The 14994-nt window shown below is 42.3% G+C and overlaps 1 protein-coding gene across 1 annotated transcript; it reads right to left on the bottom strand.

Moving 5' to 3' along the window:
* Nucleotides 1-6335: 6335 nt before the first annotated feature.
* On the bottom strand, nucleotides 6336-11968 carry NT5C3A (5'-nucleotidase, cytosolic IIIA). The gene is made up of 8 exons (XM_010143166.1): nucleotides 11870-11968; nucleotides 11359-11428; nucleotides 10626-10672; nucleotides 10149-10234; nucleotides 9800-9889; nucleotides 8326-8488; nucleotides 7667-7867; nucleotides 6336-6952 (listed from the first exon to the last, which is right to left on the bottom strand). The coding sequence occupies exons 1-8, from the start codon at nucleotides 11966-11968 to the stop codon at nucleotides 6851-6853; spliced, it is 858 nt and encodes a 285-aa protein (XP_010141468.1). The 3' UTR covers nucleotides 6336-6850.
* Nucleotides 11969-14994: the final 3026 nt, after the last annotated feature.

Raw genomic sequence — 14994 nt, 5'->3', positions numbered from 1 at the left:
ACCTGATGCAATTAAAGTTTGTGACCGGCTGTGTAGTATTTAATTAATAACCTCGACTCTCGCTGGCCTGTTGAAACAGCGTTCCCAAACCTTCCTAGTTACAGCCTTATTTATAGTTTTGTTAGACTTTAAATATTAGTGTTACGGGGTCCAAATACTGCCATAAATAGTGGATACAGTTGATTTTGTGTTGGCCTTCCGTCTCCTATTTTGGGAATTGTTAGACTGAGGAGCGAGTACTTCGTGCCTACGCAGCAGAGCAGCCTGGCGTGGTGGGCAAACAACAAGGCAGTGATGGGATCGAGAAACAGCCCCGTCTGTCCGTGTCTGCAAACCCTCTGGCCTGTCCCTCCGCACAAACTGCGGCCTGGGAGGGCGGTTTCGGTTACGTCACCTCTTGAGACAATCTCCCATTAGATCCATGAATGTACCAAGCTGTTCATCCGAAAACAACTGTCACAGACGGATGTTTCCGGAAGGCTGAGTGACCCACCCCCCCCTCAGTACATGGCGTGTAAGGAGCACAAATGCGAATGGTGAGACGCTGTCACCGACAAGGGGAGTTGTGTTTCCATTATATGCTTTGTGTCTAGTTTCTTGCTTTTCTCGATATGTACGTGTGGGCCGTGAGCTCCCTGAAACGCTCTTTCCAAAAACTGCCATTCCAGTTGGATGAAAACATTTTGTATTGGGTTTTAATACCGTTGTTATAGGAAAAGCAGTGAAATTTTTTTTTTTTAGTTTGATACCATTAAAGGGCCGTGAGCTCCCTGAAACGCTCTTTCCAAAAACTGCCATTCCAGTTGGATGAAAACATTTTGTATTGGGTTTTAATACCGTTGTTATAGGAAAAGCAGTGAAATTTTTTTTTTTTTAGTTTGATACCATTAAATGTTGGGTAACTGATCTTTTTGTTAAATAAAGTGTTGATCAACTATTACTGTCAAAGTTCCTTTTCTTTTTTTCTGGAGTTTTGATGGGTTGGGAACTTGAGTTGAAGCAAACCCCCTTCGGGCAGCTTCATCCCTGGCTCGCAGCAGGCGCATCCCCAGTATCTTCAGTATCGCTATCGATCTTCAGGAAAAATACTTTAAACTGGATTATTTGATTCAAAATGGTTGAAAAGGATGAACCACAATAAAAGATTTTCCCCCCCCTCCCCATACTTCACACAGGTGAAGTAATTTCTCGCCCATCCCATACCGCCCTCAGCGGTGACTGGCTGCTGGGAGGGTGATGGTTCTGTCGGCTGGGGGCTCCGAGTCTCTCACTGCATGAAATTGTCTCACGTTTCATTCCCCAGGTGAGCGAAAGCAAACTCACCACACTTGTGCCTGAGGCTTGGTGTTTTCATCTGTAGCTCAAAAAAACCATCTGTATTGCCTGTAGAATGCTGCAAGTCTGGTCTGGGCTTGATGTAAATACCAGCCCTTTATGCCAGATGTAAATATTGCAGATATCAGCGGACGGCACTCGCAGTCCGAAGGTTTACGGCCCGAATGGCTCCTGATAAGTTTTGCCATCTTGTGAAAGCAGCTTTCTCGGAAGATGATGTTGCACAAAATTTCCCCCTTTCTTCTCTTGGGAGGTAGCTGCTCGCTTGTGCTGGGGTTGAGGTTAATTCCTTCTGCGCGCTGCTGCAGCTGAGCTGAGGGGCAGGAAGCAAGGTGTGATGTGAGAGCTGCCAGCAGCAGTCCTCGGCGTCGAAACAACTCCTTACTCTGTTCTCCTACATACCCCCCAAAACCCAAGTCTATCTCCTGGGTTTGTCGGGTGGTTTTATCTGAGAAAATCTCGGTGAATAGCTCTTTCTGCAGGGAGGGCTGTTCCAGCTGCTTCCAGGAGGTGTCTGAGGGGTTCTTGGTGAACCAGGAAAGCGCAGTTACCCTCCAGGGCACTGCAGGACGTTGAGCGTCACCGTGCACACGAGTGCAGCCGGTTTTTAATCCCAAAGGTTGCCGTGCTGGATTTTTCTGGCAGTGCGTGTCAGTGATGGGATAGCAGGTACGACCTTACCGGTGCCTCTGGCTAGGCTAAGTATGTCTGAGATTCTTACTCCATGGCTCCTTAGGCTTGAGCAAACAGGGTTTGTGGTCCATCTCATCGATGTTCTTCTGTCGAGGAAGTTTTTGTGGCCCCCTCAGCTCATTCCCCCCAAGTCTGGAGGTTGCCGTTTTGGAATGAAGCTTTGGGGGACAAAAAAGCAGAGAATAAATTGAAAATTTTGCTTCCAAAGGGTTGTATTTATAGGGGGTGTTTACGTGCCCAGACAAAGGCAGCGGAAGCCAGGACCACTTGGCTGTGTGAGGCTAAACTGCGTAAAATTCCCAATTTATTTAGGATCTGTTTAGGTACTTTCTAACACACTTAACTGAGATAAGTTAATCAGAAAATAACTTCTCAAGGTCGTTGATAGGGGGATGAAGATGGGTGCTCTCGGTGAGGAGAGGCCCGGCAGGAATGGGGGACAGGCAGGTGCTCTTCTCGGAGCTGGCAGCTGACCCCCCTCAGGCAGCGGCTGATGAGAGGGAGCTGCTGCAGTCGCGGCTGGCAGTTACCTACGGGATTGTCTGAGGAAAAGGGAGCTGGGTGCGTCCCCAGAAAAATCCAGGTATTTATAAATACTTACAAACGTCTGTGTGACCTTTTTTCGGTGCTAATTTGACTGATACTTTCTGCTGTGTAACTCCACCTGTTCCAAGTATATTCAGACATCATACATAAATCAGAGTTTGCAGCTGTTGAATCAAATACTATTTTCAGATGCTTCCTTTTATATATTCAGATTTTCCTTTAAGCTTAAAAGTGGTGTATTTACCTGGTACTTGGTGCAAGTTTTTGGCTCGGTTGAGGACTATTAGTGTGTGTTTGACAGTAAGAGGACATTTGAGTTGGCTGCAACACCCTCTCAGAAGGAGGAAACATTTTTAGCTAAAGGTCCCAAATATTTGACCTTGGTTGTGTGCCTCAGACAGAACAGATACTGTGAGTAGAGCAGAAAAATAATTAACAAATTCTCACAAATTTGTGCTTATTCCTTGCATTAAACTTTAGATACACTCTTCTGGCTATGGAAAATGGTCTGGGAAACATATGATACCTTCCTTTCCACACTGAATCGTGAATGAAATAATAGACTTCTAGGGTTCAAAATGTTTCTGGTTGGAAGTTTGATTTAGAAAGACACTGGTATCTCTGTCCTAAAACTGCCTGCAGGCTCTGGAGAGCGCTTACACTAATCAGTCATGCTGGAGAAGGATGGTTTAACCCGTAGCTGCAGTGTTCATATGCTGAATATCAGATGACTGCAACGTTGCCTTAGTTGGTCTCAGGTCCTAGTGAAAGTTAGTTCACTGCTCTGGCAGACCCCTAACGCGGAATCTGAGACTGACAGGGTTTAATGATGGAAGGAGAAAAGCGTGCTGGAGATTTTAGTGGAGGGGTAAGAGTGTGGCCTGGACGTTTGGTGACTGACCGCTCGTTGTCCATCTGTGTGGAGGAGGTGAGGCTGCAAAAATCTTCCTTACACAATGTTGATCTGAAATCCTCTACCAAGGCAAAGAGGTCCAAGTCTCTGTGTAGCTGGGAAACCATCGAGCGATCGCTCCTGATGCGCTTGGGCTCTAGGCGGGCTGAATGCTGATTTCAGTAACTGGGATGAAGATGTGGTGGGAGATCTGCTTTGGGAACCGCTTTTGAAGATGCTGCCTGACCCTCTTCCTGCGTACGCTTTTCTGCGTGTGTTTCATTGGGGGGGTTCTGTCTGTTTTTTCCAGTAGTGGGTGGGTTGAACGGTTTAATCCTCATCACGCTGGAGGAGGGATGGCTCGCTTCCCACAGGGCTGGGTGAGGCTGAGGAAATCCTCTGCAGGGAGGATCAGTGGGTTCAGGTGAAGCCCTGAGGGAAGCCGGATGAGAACATGGGGCAGTCCAGCCCCTCACAAACACCACACAGAGAGACCAGCATTGCCTCCTCCTCTTCACCGGTGGCCAGGGAAGTGAGCATGAGCTTGTGCCAGAGTGTGTTGCTGACATACCTTGTGCTGGGGCCATCAGCCACTTTTCACATCCTCTGACTTTTAACCATTATCTCTATTCCAAAGGTAACCCGTGTGTAAACGGAAAATTTTGTCCCAGTGTAAACTCTGGGTGTAATGCCTGATAATCAGCCCCTTGCACTGGCGACTGGTTGAGTAAGCGGTGCATCCAAACACCTCGGTGTTTGCCTTTTGGACTTCTATTTGGCAGCTCTGATAAGAGCCAGAATGATTGTTTAAAAAAAAAAAAAAAATCCCTAAAACACCACACCCGAGAGCCACCAAACCTACTGCCCCCCACCAAACCCCTGGACGTTAGCTCAGCTGAGGTAAATTCTGTGGGTGCCTAAAACCCCAAATGCAGACTGTTCCAGAAAGCTGCTCTGTCCCTGGCTGCGCCAAGGGGCTCTGCTACCCCCCAGCCTGCTGCCCTTGCCTGTGTCTCCTTCCGCCCCAGGCTCACCCTGCAGCTCCGGGAGCTGCAGCATCTCCCCCACTCAGCCCCCCCACAAGTCCTCCTCGCCTTCTGCCCCTTCTGTGCAGTGTCCCCACTCAGCCAGTCCTTGCTCCTGTCAGTTGTGCATCAGCTGCAGCACCCGCTGCTGCTGGGCGCTTGGTTTTGTGTGCGCGTGGGTGAAGGAGGGTGAAGAGCAGCTCTCCTGATGCCACTGGCTTGGCAGCTGTCACTGCTGCTTTCGAGCTCTCCCCGTCTTCTGGCTTGGGCTGAGGGGCTCTTGGCAAGGCAGGGTTGAGGCAGCTGCTGCTCTGGTCTCCTCCTGTCACTGGCACTGCCAGGGTGCTTTCAGCTCTTCCCACCCGCTGCTGCCTGAGTCAGGGCTCTCAAATGGAAGGCAGCCAAGACATTGTCCTCTCCTCGGTCGTCCTGCGGTTTAAGGGGTTTTCTGCTCCAATGGACGGCTTCTAAGGCTCCCGCATCTGGGGATGGAGCTGCCCTTGTGCCAGGAGTAGGGAATTCCATGACTGTAGATTGTGTACTAGGAAATATGATCCCTCAAACAGTCCTTGCCTGTTAAAATGCTGGAATTTCTGGAAGCTTCCTGTGCTCAGCAGTTCCCTGCCAGCACAGCATGTGTGATGTGATCATGAAAGGGTGCTCACACTGCCTCAGACCGTGCATCAGGCCTCTGCCAGGCACTCAAACACGGGGATCATTTAATTTCAGTTTACTGCAGAGGAAAATAGCCCCCATCTTGCCTTCCTGGAGACGTTCCAGGAGGTGTGGTAACAGATGTACGTCTGCTGATTGGGAAAGAATGTGCCTGGTGCTACCAAGTCACACTTGAGATAACAGACCACAGGGTGGATAGCAAGGGGCCGCTTTGTGAGACGTGTGTTGCTTGCTGGGGGGAGAGAACGCAGAGGGAGGCTCTCCCGTATTTTCATTACAGATCCTCGGGGAGTGGAAGATGGTGCAGTTCCTGCTGTGTGTGAAAACAAGCAAAGGGGAGCAATGACTCTACTGCCCATTAGCGGAGCTGTGTGATTGCCTCCATTTTATTAATGACCAGAGCTAGAACAGCAGGGCCCTCTCGGGACCAGGGTAACACCATTTTTAACTTCTCCTGCAACGCAGCTGCAGCGTTGGAAGCTTACTCTGATATGTTAAGCTGTATCATTCTGTAGGTGCTGCTGAGAGGGACTGCAATGTGTCCACTACAGAGGAAATAAAGGTTTTCTCAAGAAAGTTTTTACAGTGAGGGTGGTGAAACACTGGCCCAGGTTGCCCAGAGAGGAGAGAGAAGTCCCATGCCTGGAACATCCCCAGGTGTTTAAACAGAGATGACTTGAGTAGTGAAGACAGGAGAGCTGGATGCTCCACTGCTACTTGAGCTCACAATGTGCAGAGTGGGAATGTGACCTAAAGCCAGGCTGGAGAGGATTTCCTTAAGTGCTTCTGAGGTTCGGGGCTGGTAGCAAGAAAATTTGATTTTGCAAGATAGTTTTGTAATCCAAGATTAAGACCTAGCTTTGTTTTGATTTGCTGTGCCAGGAGCAGCTCACTGAGAGTTCCAGGAGAAATCTTTTCAGCTGAGCCATGCTAGCTTTGACATGAAACAGCAGGCTGGGAGTGGAGGAGTGCACAGAGATCTGAAGTTATGGCTGTGTACTGGGAGCTTGTGAGACTTATCTGTTGTTACAAAGATGAGAAATTTTACCTCAGATGCACTAACTTAAAACATTCTTCCCATTCCACAGAGGATAAATAACTAATAAGGATATAGGATATTTTGTAATGATACAAAAATCCGTTAAGAAGAAACACTTTGCTTGAACTGCGTGAATAAAGCATTTTTACTGAAGAAAAATATATGTATGAAAACTTTCTGTGAAAGTCGGTAGTGTGTAAGATCCTTCCAAGTACAGCTGAGACTGAAGCATCTTCTTCAAAAGAAGAAAAGGCGACACACACGCGCACGTTGCTTATTCACAGAACATTTACATCTTCAGTTTTACAAAATAGCCACGTTTTCTAAAATGCTCCTCTGAAACGCTTGATTAAAAGACTGTGAACCATAGTATCCCACCAGCACCACTTTATCACTGCTATAAATCCAATTTAAATCTAGTCATAACAGGAGTGTGAGACAATAAAGAGCAGCGTAAGAGCAGTAGAAGGAGCCTCGAGCTGACAATGGATACCATATGTATTCCAAAACACCAAAGTGAAGATAAAAGTTTTAAATTAAATTAAACAGTTCTGTAAATGAGTAATAAACACATCTAAGATAGCACACGTGTGCTCTTCTGTCCAGTTGCCTCCTGGAAGGAATGGAGTGACTTGAGATTGCAGTTTACAGGATTTTCTGTAGGATGGAGTTGGCAACTTCCAGGGATTCATCTTTCACCAAGACAATATCGTAAGAGTCCATATATTTTTCCAAAAGCTCATCTACCTGAGTGCAGAAGGGAGAAAGACAAAGACCCACTTAGATACAGAACTCATTACTGGAAGACTCACTGTCGTTAAAACACTGCCCAGTCTTCCCACCAAACTCAGGGAATGACTATCGCTCCTACGCGTGAATTCATGGGGTGACAGAGCAGGAGTGGCCTCGTGTAACTCCGTGTGTACTCCAGGATGTAACACCTCACGTTTATTCCAGGATCTCCCATATAAAGGTACTGAAAGAAAAGCTACTTCCTCAGTTTCCAGAAAAGCAGAAAGAAATGGAAAACTGAGGGTTTTTTCTCTCCCGAATACAAATGATGCGCATTATAACTCAGCAAACAACCAGTTCTGTGTCGCCTTCAAAAAAAAAAAAAGCGACATTGCCTAAATTTGTTATTTGGAAGATTGTAATTTTACTCAATTATCAATACAGTTTTGAAAGGGGGAGAAGGAGCCACAGGAATTAAAGAGAATTAATTTCTCTAGCCTCTGACTTACTTCTCAGCAAAATCACAAAACCCAAAGCAATTTACACCCGTGGTTTTGTAGCTTACAGGTTAGAAAAAACTTGAGGCAAGAAATCCATGAGAAAAGTTTGAAATCTCAAAGCAAATCTAGGCCGAGCCCTTGGATTGATATCTGAAGCTTATTATAATGAACCTGTCCCTGTCTCACAGTATTTCACTCGAAGTTTACAGGGTTATTTAAGGCTACTTACTTTATCATTGAGATAGCCGATCTTAAGAATGTGCTCAACGTTGGTGACTCCATCTGCCATGCTCAAGTCTCCTTGCGAATCACCCAGCAGTATGATGTTACTGTTGTCTTTGAGCTGTTTGAAGTACTCTGTATTCTTCAAGGCACCATCATGTTTGTTGTAAACATGAATCAATTCTCCTTTAAATCCTTTTAATATTCCCTACCAAAAAAAGCCCAACAAAGTTATTTCTAATATCACATAAGACAGAATGAAATAGATGGTTTATATTGTTGAACTACTGTTGAACTACGTCACCTCTAACGATGAACAAGAGAAATGGCTGTTAAATAACCTAACGACTGTACCAGCATTGTTAAGACTAGACAGGCAGCAGTTCTCCCTGCTCGGAGGAGCAGCAGCACAGCACAGGGCTGGGTCTGAGGGTGTTGGTAAAGGAAGTGAGTGGCCTCTCAGTCACGCCACACTACCGGTGTTTGAACTGTCAGCCTCTGCTTGTTTTTCGCCTGGGAGAGAGCTGGCTATGCAATTCTGATTTTCTGTGTGGCAGGGGAGATGGCTGCATCTGTTTCATTAAAGTGTTCATCTTGTAGCATACATAAACAGCTGTTAGATACCACAAACAGTCGTTTGACAAGAACCTGTTATTTCATACGTACGTTTTCATCAAAATCCATGAAGTTGGAAACCACTTTGACATTAGAATGGTAGACCCCAGCCTGGTGGATAATCTCCTCAAGAATGTCCCCAATCCCAGCAGAAAAGATGAACACAGGAATATTATGTTCACTGAGCTTATCAAAGAAGTTCTCGTATCCTTCTCTGCAACACAGAATGTAAGTACAAATCAAACCTCAAATAAAAGCCAGGAAAAGTCCAAGTTTTCAGAAGACATTCACATCGTCTTCAGAAGAGAAAATTACTTTTCCCTGAGGATTTCATGATACTTCTTTCGCTTCATCTTTTCAGGTTAGCAATAACCATCAACCTAGCACAAGGCACGTCACTTTAGCAAGAAACTGCTGCATCAAGCTGTTTGGTCTTGGTCTGTATAGTTTTTTTCTCCCAAAACCATCTGATCATGTTATAAAGATTTAAGAGCACTTCCCCTCCCACAACGCGCCAGGACAAGCAAGCAACTAGCAGAAACTCTCTCTAGCTACTACCAGGCTGTACATCATCTTTCAATCTTCCTTGCTGAAGTATTAGACTTTCTATAGGGTTATTACCATAAAACAAATTTTACTTGGTTTTTAAATCCTGAAAACATTAATTGTTTCTCTTCCCTGACAGATTTTTAGTTTTCGGTACACAGTCAAACCTGTGTATAGTATTCCAGGAACAAGGTAACACTATCTCCATTGCCCTTTCTCCACGTGGACACTGATTGGTAGAATTTTACATTTAAAAAAAAAAAAATTATTACAAAAGTTTTGGAAGGAATTTTAGCCTGTGAATGAGGATTCAGTCCACATGGACTCAGGCTTTTCAAACAGGCGGAGATGGTGTGCTTGTCTGTTTTGCAAAAGGTAAGAATTTAGTCAGTATGATAAATACTTACACAAGTGAAGTTTTAACATCCTGTTTCAGTAGTTCAAAATTTACAGACAACTTTGGAGGACTTTAAAAGACATGGGAGCCACAGCACATTCCAAGCAAGGATTTTGCTGGCTTTTAAACTTGCTTTTAGCCATAGAAGAACAATATTTAATACAACAAATGAAGCATATTCCTCAAGTAGCTGCATTTTTATCAGGGATAAAAATACTGTAAGGACTGTTTTTCAAAGGAACAAAGTTGAACTCTACGTTCCCCTTAAAAAAGAAAAGTGTTAATGCAATTTCAAGAGGATGAAAGTCTACACGAATGAAGCTCAGAGATGGGATGAAAAAGTTTCAGATCTCCAGTTTATACAGTGCGATCATCGTAGGCGTTAGCTACACCATATCATTAAAGTGGGAGTGTGAAGAGCTCACTGTGTCCCAGCATCAGGGTGCCATGTTCTCAGAAATGTGGGGGGTGTCTTTTATTCTTTGTTTTTCTTTTTTTCCTGTTCTTCCCTTCCTGCAACAACCAGTAAGAATCTACAGAAAATGCTCTGAAACAGGGTCGTTCAAATCAAAAGGAACTTACTTCAGCATAACATCAGATTCCCTCACAACTTCTGCGAACTTCTCCTTTTGTAAGCCTTGTTCAATGAGTAGTGAATGAGATTTATTGTACCTAGAAAAGAAACAAAAAATAGGTCAATATTGACCTACTAAGATTCACCTTTCATGGAATCTCGCAATGAAAAGCATCCTGTATGGTTAATTCTTGCTCATTCAAGTTAACAGCAAAACAAAAACAGTTGTTGCACAGCACCCAAAGAGATTAATTCAGTTAATGTGTTAGCTAAAAGCTAATTACTACCATTACTTTGCCTTTAAAACCTTATTAAATCTAATCTTAGTACGATTTGAAGATGGGAGGTGTCTCTTACCATTCTACCATAAATGGGTATTTTTCTTCAATAGTGAGAGCTGGATCAATTTCAATGGCATAATAGGTTTCTTTCAGCTGCAGTAACTGAAGGGAAAAACCACCAGATGTTTAATGTGCTTTTATAAAACAACACTTTGTATTTGATCTAAGCAATCACAATAGCTTTCTTCGTTCTGGTTACATTATTTAGATAAAAAAGGACTCTCAAATGCTCTTTGAACAAAGAGTAAATATATCTAAGGAGAAAAAGTGGATGCTGTTAAACTGAACAATGTGCTCCTATCAAGCACACAGATATTAGTGTTCACTTCTGTTACCGAAGGGGGGTCTTGCAGTCGGTGAGAAAGCTCAGAGAGCTTTCAGGATTTGAAAGTATCCCTTGTCCTGCTGTGTAATTCCACACACAGGACAGCCAGGGAGCAGTAACAATTGTCTGTACAACAAACCAACAGCTAGCAGTAGGTTTTCCGTTTACCTTTTTCCGACATTCCTCTGTGATAAGCTTAGAGTTATCGATGATGTCTGGGGAATGAAAAAAAAATAAAGGGTTAAACCAGATGTTTAATCTGTTACATTACTTTGCTCCGCAATGCCGTCAGCGACATAGATGATAATGCTTGATGACATATCACTGTGTTTCCTCTGAACCTTTCTTACTGGCAAGCAGTAAAAGGCACAGTTTTCTTCATAAGCATGAAGATGTCCTTCCCCTCACTCTGAATTAAAAGGCCAATTTTGTGCTCTCTCATCTGTTTCTTGAGATTTCACTGCTTCTGAAATCATCACCAGGCATCCTATGTGTTTTAGGAATCCTGTCTCATTAGTAAGTGGATTCTCTTTGTTTCTTCTAAAAGGCTACAGGATAAAAATGTCATGACAGGCATCAGGACTATTATGTGCTCTTTAAAAATAAGAGTCAACCCTACCGTATCTAGCCACCAACATCTTATGGTTCAGAGCTTAATGTTTTAATTGTGAATGACAACTTATTCGATTTTAATTCACGCAGACTGTGATTAAAATGTACATACATACATCCACATATAGACAGTCACTAGAATACTTCCTCATTAGGATGTACACGTTAAGTAACAGGTCAATACAGAATCTTACATATTAGGGAATAAATTAGATAGAAAATGAAAATCTAGGAAAAACTAAAAGGAGTAAACAAACCAATCCATATTAAAAAAAAAAAAAGTACTCACTATGACAAGTTGGACATCTTTTTCCATTGTAGGAAAATCTACTTAATGTCATATCAAAATCTGTAATAATCTATTTAAGGAAAGAAAAAGCAAAACTGTCTTACAACATGGAGGGACAAAATAAAGAATGGCTAGAAATTCTGAACGATCAACAACAGTGGCAGCTGAGTAGCATGTGTCACAGAAATCTCCCTCGTCTATTGAACTATTGTACTGTCAGCTAGAACAACCCATAAGACTAACTTTTTACCCTAACAAAACTGTTTTTCTAAATCTTTCGGTCAAAATATTTCCTGAAATTACTAAGCATATATGTTTATATCATTTACCTACCTACTGTCTAGCTGAATTACAGTTGAATCAACAAGGGCTCTTAAAAGACTTAACAGATATCTAAGTTTTCGAGATTTCTTGAAGGCTGATGTACATATTTCTTAAATTTTTCTGGCATAGAGCAACAGTCACATGATCGCTTTCATTCCAAACTGGTTACACCCTCTGCTATCTTTACCTGAAGTTTGGCAGCTCCACCTTTGATGAGGCCACAAATAATCTCCTCTACTCTCCCTGGGTCCTTAATATGGACAGTCTTCTTCTGAAATTCTGGCATCTATGAAGTAAGAACAAAGAAATATACTTACAGGGGAAAACTTACTGGGTAGTACCTGCTTATCCGTCAGATTGGAAACTCGACATCTATAACAGCTTCACATCAAGACAGACTCAGGACAGGAAGGCAAGTTAAGAGTAAGAAGAAACAGAAAATACTCTGGATGTATTAACTGATGACTGCATTCAGTTCTGTTTGCTTTCCCCAACTGCTTTCACTTCCTTTCCTAATACCAAATTATTCAATAAGCTGACACTCGGAGAAAAGATAATTGTATTTGTAGGAAATAAGGCAGCTATCTATAGAAACAGGACATATGAGGTTATCTTGTGTTTCAAGTATGTCACTGGGAGATGGTGAACCTTAAAACTAGCTCTTTGTGTAATTACTAGACACCTAAAGTTTCAACATAGATGATTTTAGACAACTATTCTTTTATTGAGAATGCTGCATGTATCAACCAAGTTCTCAATATGAGGCTGTATAGGAATTCCTGCTTCCCAGCCAGTCCACAACCATTTTCCATTACGTATTTTATGGTTCACTTCTGAAATAACGTTATTACACCACATACTCCTTTGGAATCAAGAATATTATGATAAATGCTGAATTTGGTAAAAACAAAACCCAAACTCACAAAACCTCCACCCCTCCCCAAAGAGCATCGCCCCCCTCACCCCCAGTCTTTGCTTGCTCTAAAGGTTTTTATTCAGCCCTGGGAATGGCAAAAGAGCTACTTAGTGACCGAACTTTCCCAGTTTAGGATTTCCTTCCTTTATAATCATGTATGGTCTCTTTCTAGAGCAAAGGCATCGGACATTTGCAATCTGTCTACATGGGCATTTATGATTAGAAAGTTTTATTTTCTATATATAGACTGTCGGATGATGAAGAGCTAGGAATTACATTTGTCATGTTCTGATCATGCAGCTTTCCTTCTCTTACACCTAGCATGTAATCTTTGCTGCAATGAGGTAATTAAAACAGACCCCCCCTCCCCCCAACAACAGAAAAACCAAACCAGCTTTTATTTCCAGGCTCATTTCTGGAACCAGACTTCTCATATCACCAATAGTTAGTAAGTCACACAACACTCTTTCTGCTCCTGATGCTACTAAGCCTTTTGTTTATTAGCAACAATCTAGGTTAGCATTTAAGAACAAGATGACCGTTTTCTTTGTAATGAAAAAGACACTTCTGTGTCAGAAAAGAAGGAGCTGCAGGTACCTTTAAATACAGGCTCTAGTCCACTCTGCCCTCAGTAGGAACAAACCTTTACAGCTACATCATTCTCAGCAGATACTTGTCTAATCCATTCCTCAAAACCTCCACTCACATATTCCTCACTTTCCTCAGTCACGTATCTTAGTGGTCAATTATCTTTATGGTCAGAAAACTTTGCTTAATCTCTATTTAACCTTCCTTACTGTAATTTTAGCTCGTTGAACTTAGAGGAAAATACTCTTTTTTCACAGGTGCTCACTAGATATTTTTCCCTTCCTCCTGAACTAAAGAACCTCAGTTTCTTCAATCTTCTTTTGCAGAGTACAATTTTCTAAACTTCTGACAGTTCTTGATGTTGTCCTGGCCCATCCGTTTGTACCATACTAGTCCTGAAACACAGCATCTGTAACTGTGGGTTTAACCTTCCTGCTCTGTCCTGAAACAGCCCCAGCTGAAGAGCTACTTTGGCCCACCTCTTCAGAAAATATCTTTGCATATTCATTTGAATACACTTACTTTGTTAGCAATAATATGGCGATAATGATTCAAATTCAGTTGGTATTCACCAAATATTCTTCAAAACTACTCCTAGGCAGAAAGAGGGAGTTGCATAAGGTGCTAAGTTTTACATTTAGTCTTGCTGGATTGTATCTCTTCTTTCCCATCAGTGTTCCCATTTTTCAATAAAACAAATAATTCTATTCCCCAGTACCCCTTCTGCTACTTTCTGGCTGATATCCTCACAGACAAGACAGAAATCCTTCTAAAACCCTAATCACGAGTATCTGATAATTTTCCAAGGTTTTCCATGCATACAAAAAGTCTCACCTATACCAGGATGTCTTGCCAAAAATTCTTAAGTCATCACAGGGTATTTACTACTCCTTTGCTTTGTAAGTCTCATAAAGAAACAAACTGTTTGGGGACATATAAGGTTTTCCTTTGCCATTCTATGGCAAAGACATTTTCTGTAAAAGTGGTACCTCCTAAACTAAGATGGTTGGTCTTCAAGTGGTTGCAGTGTCTCGCTACTTTTATTAGCAGAGCAAGTTCAAAAAAACATACATTAGGATCGGCTTCCAAGGCTGGAAATTGTTGAGAAAGCTAATGAGTGCTAACAGAAAATAGAATTCTTGAAAATTTTCCATTAAAGAATTCCCTAACCTTTTGAGAAATACATTTAGAAAGAGCATATAGATAGTTATTCACAATTATGAGTGGATCTAGCTCCACAAAATGAAATACTAACAATTTTCATCTCTTTAAAGTGTTTCATGGTATTTCTTTTGTGTGTTAGACAGTGCTGGTAAACAAAAGTAACCTTACCACTTGTTTGGTGGGAATACACATTTTTTCTCTATAATAAAAGATAGAGCAATTTGACTCAGTTTTGTAATTTTTTCACTGTAAATTGGCTAATCTAGTTCCTTTGTCTCTCAGGAGGCAAATTATAAATGTATTTTTAGACTTGGAATGCAAAAATGAAACAAAGTGAAATGTAAATGCGTGCCTGTGTACGAAGTAGTTCAAACATTATTTGGTTTACTTAGATACTAAGCAACAGAATTCGCAATATAATTAAACAGAACAGATGCTGGGGGAGATGGAGAGCTCAGAGGCAGAGGCTGTACGAGGAAAGTTCGCTTGCTTGCTACTGTTTTATTTCAGAATCCGGCCTTTCACAAGTTTCTGAAACAACCTGAGGAAAAACCTCCTTAGTGAACACTTTAGTAGATGGTGTTAAACAAGACATTGCTTAAGATTTTAAGTATGATGAAAGCTTCCTGCTGTGGTGTTGCAAA

This window comes from Buceros rhinoceros, unplaced genomic scaffold (assembly GCF_000710305.1).
Source record: "Buceros rhinoceros silvestris isolate BGI_N320 unplaced genomic scaffold, ASM71030v1 scaffold6569, whole genome shotgun sequence".
NCBI classification, from domain to species: domain Eukaryota; kingdom Metazoa; phylum Chordata; class Aves; order Bucerotiformes; family Bucerotidae; genus Buceros; species Buceros rhinoceros.
Note: the sequence above shows the minus strand (reverse complement) of the source record. Positions and strands in the feature narration are given on the sequence as shown.

Coding starts and splice junctions, on each gene's coding strand:
- NT5C3A (XM_010143166.1), bottom strand. CDS start 11,968: ATGCCAGAATTTCAGAAGAAGACTGTCCATATTAAGGACCCAGGGAGA. Junction 11,429..11,869: donor GTGGAGCTGCCAAACTTCAG/GTAAAGATAGCA, acceptor TTCCTTAAATAG/ATTATTACAGATTTTGATAT. Junction 9,890..10,148: donor TACCCATTTATGGTAGAATG/GTAAGAGACACC, acceptor TTTCTTTTCTAG/GTACAATAAATCTCATTCAC.